We start from the raw sequence: 10,546 nt of genomic DNA on the forward strand, positions 1-10,546 counted from the left end.
CTGCTGGAATCAGGAGGGGTCTTCACCACTAACTGGTTAATTAAGAGCTAATTAGACCAAATTTGTACCCCTGTCCGGGGAGGGGTGCCCTGAAGCCACGCCAACGCTTCAGAGGACATTGGGGGTGTCGGCTAGGAACCCCTTTCCTCTTCCATTCAGGCAGCCTCAGTGACAGTCAGCAACCGTGGCGCACGGACACGCGCACCGCACTGGGCGATGCGTTGCAGCAGCGTGCGCAGCGCGCCCAGCACCGGCGAGCTCCGGGACGCAAGCAGGGCCAAGCATCCTGTCCCCATCCCCACCCACACCTCCCCGGGGGGCCCTGGTGAGTGACCGGGCCGGCAAGGGTTAAGCTCACAGAGCTGGCGGCGCGGGCTAGAGCGGCGGCGACCGTGGCGAAGGCGAAGGCAGCGGCCAAGGTGGCAGTGGTGGGGACCCGGGCGAGGGGGCGCGGCAGGCAGCAGGGGCGGGGGACAGGATGCGGATGCCGGGGGGACTTCCTGTGTCGGCCCCCCAGCGCCCCCGCCCCAACCTGGCCGTTTCCCGCACGGACGCACAGCACCGGAGGGCGGGCGAGCGACCCGGGACCTGGCCGGTCCGCGGCGCCCGCCCCCCGCCCCTGGGCACCTGTGGCCCGTGATTGCCCAGGACCCTTGTCACCCGGTTCCCACTGAGGCAACCTAGCGCTCCAGCTTGGGCCCTGCTGCAAGCCATGGTCACCCGGACCAACCCTGATCCCTGTTCGGGATTTGGAGCCCTGCCTCCCTTCCCTGTTCCTACGTGAGAGTCTCCACCAACTTCTGCCTGGCAACTCTACTCTGCACCTTGTCTTGCCCAGGGCGACCTCAGCAGCTCTGACAGCGAAGACCCCGCGGAGTGCCTGCCAAGGGTTCCCCGGTGGGCGGTCAGAACCCCCCTGGCTCATTCTAGATGGAGGCACCTCCAGAAGGAGCTGGCTGAAGAGCCGTGGCCTTCACCTTACAGCCACTGGTGACCACACCTCCCCTAGCGCAGAGGCTGCAGCCGGCGGGAAATGGTCTTCCAGGTGAGGCCTGGCAACCTTGCTGGGCACAGGGGCGTTTCTCTACCCAGGGCTCCTAAGCCAGAGGGAGATGGAGTCTGCTGGCATGGGGGAGTGGGGACGCCTGAATGTGGAGACCACTTCTTCATAGTGGACTCAGGACAGGAGCACAGGCCTGCAGAAGGCCCCAGCCGTGATGACAGTGCTCTGGACTCCTACCTTCCCAGGGACCTGGGATGACACCTGATATTATGTGGCCTTTGAAGCCTGGGGGATGGTCATACTTTGGAAGGGGACAAGGGACTGTGCCATGGGTACCCTCAGGCATGCCTCAAGCGTCCCAGCCTTGGGAGAGGCTGTTTCCCAGTTATATTTCCCAGGGAGGCAGGAAGGTTGCTGGTTAGCTGAGGTGGATCACTGTGTATATCCAGCAAATAACAGCTCTGGCTCTTCTGTGTAGGAATGGGCTTCGGCCATCACCATCTCCCTCCTGAACAGCTTCCTTTCTTGCTCTCAGCACAGCCTGTTCCCAAGGACCCTGGTGAGACGGCCAGGATGGAGCTGGGCCCCACAATAGAGACCTTTGTGTTGGAGCTGCGATGTCTTGAGGATGGGGGTCCAGGGTCTGACACCCTCTCAGGTGAGGATTGGGGGGTGGAGACAATGGGGACCCCAGCAAGGATTCTGTAGTTGAGTTGCAAGCTGGTACAGCCCAGGCCACAGCAGAGGGAGCCCTGTGTGACCAACACTGCATTCACTCATACCTGCTAACCTCGCTACCCTGGAACTCGACTTGGGACCTGTTGAGGTTTCTGTCAGGCCAAGGTCTTGCAGGAGACAGATTCGGTAGCCTCAGTCCTGACCCCCACACCTGGGCTGGCTTTAACCTGCTTTTCCCAGGTGGCCTCCACTGTCTCCCATGGAGCTGGAGGGATTTTCCATCTCTGATGCCTCAGACATTGGGTGCATGGCTCCTTGTCTGTAGTGACCTCGACCCTGGGTCCCATTTCCTCAACATCTGTCCCATTCCTTTCCTTCCCTGAGCCACACAGAGGCGCCCCTGGTGTTGTGGAACTTCCCAGGGTTGTCCCTGAGCCCCACACAGGGGGAGCCTTCAAGGGTGGATGAGAGTTAGTGTTCACGTTCTGTGGTGAGTGACAGTGTGGGGGGCAGCTTTAAGGGAGTTAAGAAAGAACCAGGGAGGGTTTGATGATGGTGACATATAACTGGAATCCCAGAACCTGGGGGGCTCAGGCAAGAGGGTCACAGTTTGACAGCCTGGGCTGTGCATTGAGTTCCAGACTAGGACTATACAATGAGACACAGGGGGGGGTGGAGAGAATGAACAAGAGAGACTGTCAGGGAATTTGGGAGAATAAAATGATAAAATGGGAATATACGAATTGAACAAAGACTCTTTCCGATTGTGAATTTAACTCTAGCAGGCATACACTTCAAGTGACATCTAACTACATGGCCAATACAATGCTTCTGTGGAAACTGCTGCCCAGGAATGCAGAGGGATCACATGACCAAGCTAGCCCTGTGGAGATTCACCAAGAGGTGAGGTCTGTCCCTGCAGATGGAGTTGAACTCGCTGTGGCGACAGGTTCTCATGGCCATCTCCATCCACCACCTAACATCCCAGCTGTTCTGTAGAAGGTCTGTCTGAAACATACACCCAAGGTACTGGGGAGGAAAAAGAGCGGGAAAAGCTTCAGGATTAGAGTTCAAATCCCAAGAAACCAGCGTTCTGTAATCCCAGCATTCCTATGGTGAAATGGGAGGCGGAGGCAGGAGAATCCCTTGGAGTCTCCAGGCCCAGTTAGCCTGGCTGGCCTGTGCAGTGGCAGACGAGAGACCCTGCCTCAAAGTGGAGGGTGAGGTCCAACACCCAAAGTTGTTCTGTGACCTCCACTGGTGTGTTGTGGCACATGTGTTCCCATAAGCACACACATGAACATACATGCACATACACACAAGACACAGTTTTTTTTTTTAAAAAAAAAGACTCAACAAAAGTGGTTGGAAAGAATTTTTTTCCTACAAGATAATTACTACATAATTTTTTTGGTATGTGTGCATGTGTGTGTATGTATGCATATATGTGTTTGGGAACTCATGTGTGTGGTTGATATGTGCACATCTGGAGGCCCCAGATTGATGTCATGAATCATCCTTGATTGTTCTTCCACCTTAGTCAATGGGCAGGGTCTTTCCATCAGACCCAGAACTTGCCCATACGGCTGCTCCTGCCAGCCAGCTTCCTCCAGGGATCCCTTCTCTCCACTCTCTGAGGCTGGAGTTACAAGTGGGCTGCTGTGCCTGGTTTTTCAGTCAGATTCTGAACCATGAACTCCCTACCTGACCCCAGAATTCCTTCCGCACTTTCTAGAAATGGCTTGCTGTATCTTTACAGAAATGCCCACTATTCATAGACAAGGCAAATTTCACTTATTTAAAGTGTGACCATCACTGGATCATGGTGGCACACGCCTTTAATCCCAGCACTTAGGAGGCAAAGGCAGGCAGATCTCTGTGAGTTCGATGCCAGCCTGGTCTACAGAGCTAGTTACAGGACAGCTAAGGCTACACAAAGAAACCCTGTCTCAAAAAACCAAAATAACAAATGAATGAATGAATGAACGAATGAACGAACGAACGAACGAATGAATGAAAAGTATGACCATAAATGGAGTCAGAATTCACCACTGCAAAATCTGGTTTCTCCTGCTTAGGAAGGAAGTCAGCACTGAGACCTCTTTGGGAATGGTGCCAGGAACCCAAAGCTCTGTTGGTATCAGTGCATGAGGCTTGCATGAGGGAGGCTCAGAGGGAGTCTGAATGAGGTGACCCGTGAAACTCTGGAATGTCTGTCCTGTCATCATTGCCACTCAATCCCTCATTTTGGGTCCCTGCTAAGAGCCCCTTAGTGGATCCTGAATACATTCTTTTGGGGGTTTGTGGTCCAGGTTAGCTGTCCATCGATCCTGGCTTCCTGCCATCTCCACTACAGATGGCAGTGGTGGGAGTGAGAGCCAGGAGGAGGAAGAGGCTCAGGAGTGAGCAGCAGCCCACAGCCACCAGCACTCACAGCCCCAGTAGGGGCCAGTAACAGCATTGGGGCGGTGCAGCTGGGACAACAGGACGTGCATCTGCAGCAGTTAGAGCAGCAGCAAGAGCTGGAACAGCAGCTGCAGCACAAGCAGTTACAAGAGCAGCAGCCTCAGCATCAACTGTTAGGACCTCAACCAGAATTGCGGCGGCAGCAAGATGGGCAGCAGTAGCTGTCTCAGTTGCAGCAAAAGCTACAGGAAAACCTCCAGTCTGAGCAGCATCAGGAACCAAAACCACAACCGCAGCTGGCGCAGCATCCAGGACTTGGACAGGAGCAACAAGAGCAACAGTTGTTGCAGCAGCAGCAGTGGATGATTATGAAGCCCCAAGGCCAAAAGCAACAGCTGTTACTACAGCAGCAAGAACAGTTGCAGCAGCAGCAGCAGCAGCAGCAGCAGCAAGCACAAGAACAACTTGTGGGGCAGCATGTGCAAGAGCAACAACTATTGCAGCAGCAAGTAGAAGAACAGGCTTTGCTGCAGCAGCAGCCTTTACAGCAGCCAATGCAAGAGCAACGACAGTCACAGCAGCAGCTTCTCCAACAGCAGCAACTACTGCAACAACATGAACAATTGCTGCTGCAGCAGTTGCAAGAACAAGCATTGCAACAGCAATTACAAGGACAACAGCTGTTGCAGCAGCATCAACAGGAGCAGTTACAGCAGCAGCTACTGCTCCAACAACAGGAACTGTTACAACAGCAGGGACAATTGCAACCACAACAGTTGCAGCAGCAGATACTGTTGCTGCAGCCACAGGGACATATAGAGCAGCTGTTGCTGCAGCAGCAGGCACAGTTGCAGCAACAACTGTTGCAGCAGCAGCAGGTCCAGATACAGCACCAACTATTGCTGCAGCAAGAACAGTTGCAGCAGCAACAGTTGTTGCAACAGCAGCAGCTGCAGCCTCCTCCACTGGAGCAAGAGGAGGAAGATGATGTGGAACTGGAGCTTATGCCATTGGGCATAAGGTCAGAGCAGGAGCTGGAGCAGCGACGGCAGGAGTTGGAGAGGCTGCAAGAACAACGACAGCTGAAGCTAAAACTGCAGGAGCAACTGCATCAGCTGGAGCAGCACTTGAAGCAGCAGCAGCAGCTGGAGCAGCTGCAGCAGCTGGAGCAACAGGAGGTACACTTGAAGCTAGCCCCGGTGGAACTGAGCGCCCAGCATCAGGAGCTGCAGCTGACCTCTGTGCAGCCGGAGCTGCAGCTGGAGCTGGTTCCCACTCCCGGAGGTGGCATAGCATCAGCTCCAGTCTCCTACGTGGTGGCCCCTCCAGGCTATGTGGTGCTGCAAGAGCTCATGGTACTGCCCACTGTGGCCACATCCACTATGGTGACCATCGCGGGCCCCACAGGGAGTGAGGCTCGGACACCCACAAAACAGCGCAAGAAGCGGCGAGGCAGGGACAGGCCAACCATCTGCGGGGAGTGTGGCAAGGGTTTCAGCCGCAGCACGGACTTGGTGCGACATCAGGCCACGCACACTGGGGAGAGGCCGCATCTCTGCAGCGAGTGCGGCAAGGGCTTCTCGCAACACTCTAACCTGGTGATCCACCAGCGCATCCACACAGGTGAGAAGCCCTACGCCTGCACCTACTGCTCCAAGCGCTTCAGTGAGAGCTCGGCGCTTGTGCAGCATCAGCGCACCCATACCGGCGAGCGGCCCTACGTCTGCGCCGACTGCGGCAAGTGCTTCAGCGTCTCCTCCAACCTGCTGCGCCACCGCCGCACCCACTCGGGTGAGCGGCTCCACGCGTGCGAGGACTGCGGCGAGCGCTTCCGGCACAAGGTGCAGATCCGCAAGCATGAGCGACTGCACCACGGGTTAGGCCGCCCCAGAGGTCTGGGCCTGCAGCGCTCCTCCAGGCAAGCGCCCTCAAGAGTCTCCACAAGGGCCAAAAAGGCTTCTGCATCTGGGAAGCCCTGAGTGGTGTGAGAGCCACCCACACCTGGACCCTAGGTCATGATCTTAACCCCAGTTTGAGGTCTTTCTGGGTATCTTGAATTATCCTTAGGAAAGAAAGACGTCCATCTTTTCCCAGACCTACCCCCACAATGCACCAAGTCCACACTGATTGAGTCTTCCTTCTCTCTAAACCGTGCACAAGAGAACAGCTCCATGTGGGTGAGAGAGACTACTAAGACTCTACTACCCGATTCCCCGGCTCCCCCACTGCCTTCCCGGGAAAACTGGACTGAGAACTCGCGTGAAATGCGCAGTGTGTGAGGGAGCTGGGGACCAAATGGATCATTCTGAATACTTAAGGAGGAACTGAAAAGGGGGCAGATGGTGTAGCTCAGCCGGCAGAGTGCTTGCCTAGCACAAGGATGGGTTTCCTCTTAAGCATCACAGAAACATATAACCATGTGTGTTGGCACATGTAATACCAGCACTTGGGAGGTAGAGGCCGGAGGATAAGATGTTCAAGGTCATCTTCAGCCACATAGTGAGTTGGATAGCCTGGGTTACCCGAGACTCTGCCTCAAAAAAAGAAAAAGAAAAAAAAAAGAAAGAAAGAAAGAAAGAAAGAAAGAAAGAAAGAAAGAAAAAGAGGGGGAAAAAGGAAACTGGCTTGCACAATGCCTTGAACTTGGTCCAGACAATAGATTGTCGTCAGTTACATAAACCTTGAAGATACTTGTTGGAATGAAAGCCGAAGGGTGAACGTAGTTCTGGTGCAAATTCCTATGTTCATAGACACAGGGTCACAGTGGCCATGGAGGCAATGTGCAAATAAAGGTCAGGAAGTTCTGCTCTGCGTGGAAGGTCAAACCTTCCTTCCTCAGGAGCCCAGACTACGGGCATTAGAAGCAGGTTCTGGGCCTTCGTTGCAAAGCTCCCAAGTCATCTGTACCTCCTTACTGTTGCCCGGTGTAGGAGCCTGTGGCTGAAGCAGAGATTTCCAGGAAGGGAGGAGCCTGGGAAGAACTTCCGGCGGTCCCCATTTAGCCTAAGCTGTTTAGGTGGTGCCCGTATGACCCAGGGACCGCCGTCTTCTGACCAAGCTATGGGGTAGGTGTGGTCAGAGGAGACTTTACCTCCTGGCTGGTATGTGAGATGAATGTTGGGGTAAGGACTGGGTGTGTCAGAAAGGTTGTAAACCATATTTACCAAACCGTATAAGGCAGGGACCGTCTGGGAGGCGTGCCAGGTGGAGGGTCCTCCCTGCCCCCCCAGCGACTTCCTACCCACTTGACCTGCTGGCCCACTGTGGCAGCTCGGTCCTTGCCATTTCTCTGCCCTCCCTGCTTCTCCTTTATTAACACAACCAGGCAGATTATATACCTGTGTTGACAAGTGAGAAACAGAACATGGAAAATAAAGGGAAGAATCTCGTCTGTCCTGCTTGTGATTTGAACTTTGCATTTTACATCTTGCCTGTAACTTTTCTTGTTCCTCTAAAACAGAGTCTTGTGTAGCTCAGGCTGGTCTCAGTCAATTCGATCTATTGGCAGAGGATGGCATACACTTATAATCCCAGCATTTGGGAAGCAGATGCAGGAGGACGGTGAGTTCAAGGCTAACCTAGGCTACATAGCAAGCTCTTGTCTCATAAAAGAAAAGGAGGGAGGAAGCCAGCGAGACTTTGTAGTTCACACCTGTAATCCCAGCACTTGGGAAGCTGAAGGGGGATCCATCCAGAGTTGGAGGCTAGCACGGGCTACGTAGTGGCACTTTATATTAAAAAGAAAAGGACAATCAGAATAGTGTAGCTAGAGGAAGACAGCCATAAAACAAATACTATGCTGTTTCTAAAGTACTGTTCCATTACAGCAAGATCTCTAGGCTTGCTAAACGTGGTGGACGCAGCAAGGTGGGAGTTTCCGGTTCAGTCCCAGCTTTTAATTTCTCCACATCCTACAGTTAGAGCATGCACAATGCAGTGTCTTCAGCAAAAGGCTCTACCGTCTAGTTCTGGTGTACAACCAACAACAGCCACCACAGCCTTTATGGCTTGAGGGACCTCAGGGTTTCCCTGGCCAACAGTCCAGAGGAAGGCAGCCCACCCCTGGCAGTAGGGTTGTCATTCAAGAACCTTAGAGCCTCTGGGAGTGGCCATTTCCACCCATGTACTTCATCGCTTGGATTTTTTTTCCTCTTTTAATTAGCCCAGCCCTGTAGGGTTGGAAGTTATGTAGAAATATCATGGCATCTGGTTGTCTCTGGTGGTTGCCAGATCTGCGAAACACTCAGAGGTTAGCATCCCGGTCATCCATAGAACCAAACCTTTTCCAGAGGATGCAGGCCAAGGTCGCGTCCTGAACCACCGTCCCATAGCAAAGATAACCTTGGTGAGGCACTCCGGAAGTTACTGATGTCTGTTCTCAGCAAGGGACAGGTGACCCCAGGGGTTAACAACCAAGAACGTACTGGAGTCAAACATCCACGAGGTCTAATACGGCACAGCCATTCCATCCATTTGGATCAGTCGCTCACTCCACAGGTCAAGGTCGGGTACAATGTGTGGATAAGAGCTAACCTAATTAGCTCCCTGTGATGATTGTGGTTCTCTCTGAGCCTGCACGTTACCATACCCTGGAGGTCTCTTCAGTTAATCTGCTCAGGCCTACACGGGGCCGGGGCGGGCAGCCGAAGGGGAATGTGACCCTGCTCTCCCCTGCTGGCTCAGCTTGGGTTACCACTGTAGCTGTAGCCTCCCCATTCACCACACCTGGCTCCTGGGGGTCTTCTTGACTGGGAAACTAGCTCCACCCCTACCAGAACCTTTTGCTGGCGGGAAATGTACCCTCCTTAGTCTGGGGGCATATTATCCCGGCACAGGCTTGACCGTCTTCGTGTGTGCTGCACTGTCAGCAATATCTTCTAGAAACTGCTCATTGGGCTCTACAGCCTTCCGGAAGCTCCTCAGCACACAGTCTGGCTTCCTCTCAGCTGGACACAAATCTTTTTTTTTTTTTAATTGATTTTATTGAGCTATACATTTTTCTTTGCTCCTCTCCCTTTCTCTCCCCTTCCCTTCTACCCTCTCCCATGGTCCCCTATGCTCCCAATTTACTCAGGAGATCTTGTCTTTTTCTACTTCCCATGTAGATTAGATCTATGTACGTCTCTCTTAGGGTCCTCATTGTTGTCTAGGTTCTCTGGGATTGTGAATTGTAAGCTGGTTTTCTTTGCTTTATGTCTAAAAGCCACTTATGAGTGAGTACATATGATATTTATCTTTCTGGGTCAGGGTTACTTCACTCAATATGATGTTTTCTAGATCCATCCATTTGTCTGCAAATTTCAAGATGTCATTTTTTTCTGCTGTGTACTCCATCGTGTAAATGCACCACATTTTCCTTATCCATTCTTTGGTTGAGGGGTATTTAGGTTGTTTTACAGGTTCTGGCTATGACAAATAAGGTTGCTATGAACATAGTTGAGTACATGTCCTTGTGGTACCATTGAGCATCCTTTGACTATATATCCAAAAGTGGTATTTCTGAGTCTTGAGGAAGGTTATTTATCTGAGAAATTGTCATACTGATATCCAAAGGGGCTGTACCAGCTTGCATTCCCACCAGCAATGCAGAAGTGTTCCCTTTTCCCCACATCCTCTCCAGCATAAATTGTCATCAGTGTTTTTGATCTTAGGCATTCCTACAGGTGTAAAATGAAATCTCAGACTTGTTTTGATTTGCATTTCTCTGATGGCTAAGGATGTTGAGCATTTCTGTAAGTCTTTAAGCCATTTTAGATTCCTATGCTGAGAGTTCTCTGTTTAGGTCTGTACTCCATTTTTGATTGAATTATTTGTTCTTTTGATGACCAATTTCTTGAGTTCTTTGTATATTTTGGAGATAAGTCCTCTGTCTGATGTGGGGTTGGTGAAGATCTTTTTCCATTCTGTAGGCTGTCGTTTTGTCTTGTTGACCATGTCCTTTGCTTTAGAGAAGCCTCTCAGTTTCAGGAGGTCTCATTTGTTAATTGTTTCTCTCAGTGTCTGTGCTACTGGGGTTTTATTTAGGAAGTGGTCTCCTGTGCCAATGCGTTCGAGTGTACTTCCCACTTTCTCTTCTGTGAGGTTCAGTGTGGCTGGCTTTCTGTTGAGGTCTTTGATCCATTTGAACTTGAGTTTTGTGCATGGTGATAGATATGGATCTATTTTCATTCTTCTACATGTTGATATCCAGTTATGCCAGCACCATTTGTTAAATATGCTTTCTTTTTTTCCATTTTATATTTTTTGCTTCTTTGTAAAAAAACAGGTGTTCATAGGTGTGTGGATTATCTGGGTTATTCCAATTTTTTTTGTATCTGTTGAGGTTTGGTTTGTTACCAGAGCATGTGGTCATTTTTTGAGAAGGTTCCATGAAATGCTGAAAAGAAGGTATATTCATTTATGTTTGACTGGAATATTCTATAGATGTCTATTAAGTCCATTTGAGTCATAATATCTGTT

At 51.7% G+C, this 10,546-nt stretch overlaps 1 protein-coding gene across 1 annotated transcript; it reads left to right on the forward strand.

Moving 5' to 3' along the window:
- The first annotated feature begins 216 nt into the window (after positions 1 to 216).
- On the forward strand, positions 217 to 7,373 carry Znf853 (zinc finger protein 853). Its single transcript, XM_057764030.1, is given in 5 exon segments — positions 217 to 325; positions 839 to 1,045; positions 1,544 to 1,661; positions 4,038 to 4,082; positions 4,085 to 7,373. Coding segments are annotated over 4 exon segments (2,157 nt in total). The 5' UTR covers positions 217 to 325; positions 839 to 1,033; the 3' UTR covers positions 6,067 to 7,373.
- Positions 7,374 to 10,546: the final 3,173 nt, after the last annotated feature.

Source organism: Chionomys nivalis, chromosome 3 (genome assembly GCF_950005125.1).
Source record: "Chionomys nivalis chromosome 3, mChiNiv1.1, whole genome shotgun sequence".
NCBI lineage: Eukaryota > Metazoa > Chordata > Mammalia > Rodentia > Cricetidae > Chionomys > Chionomys nivalis.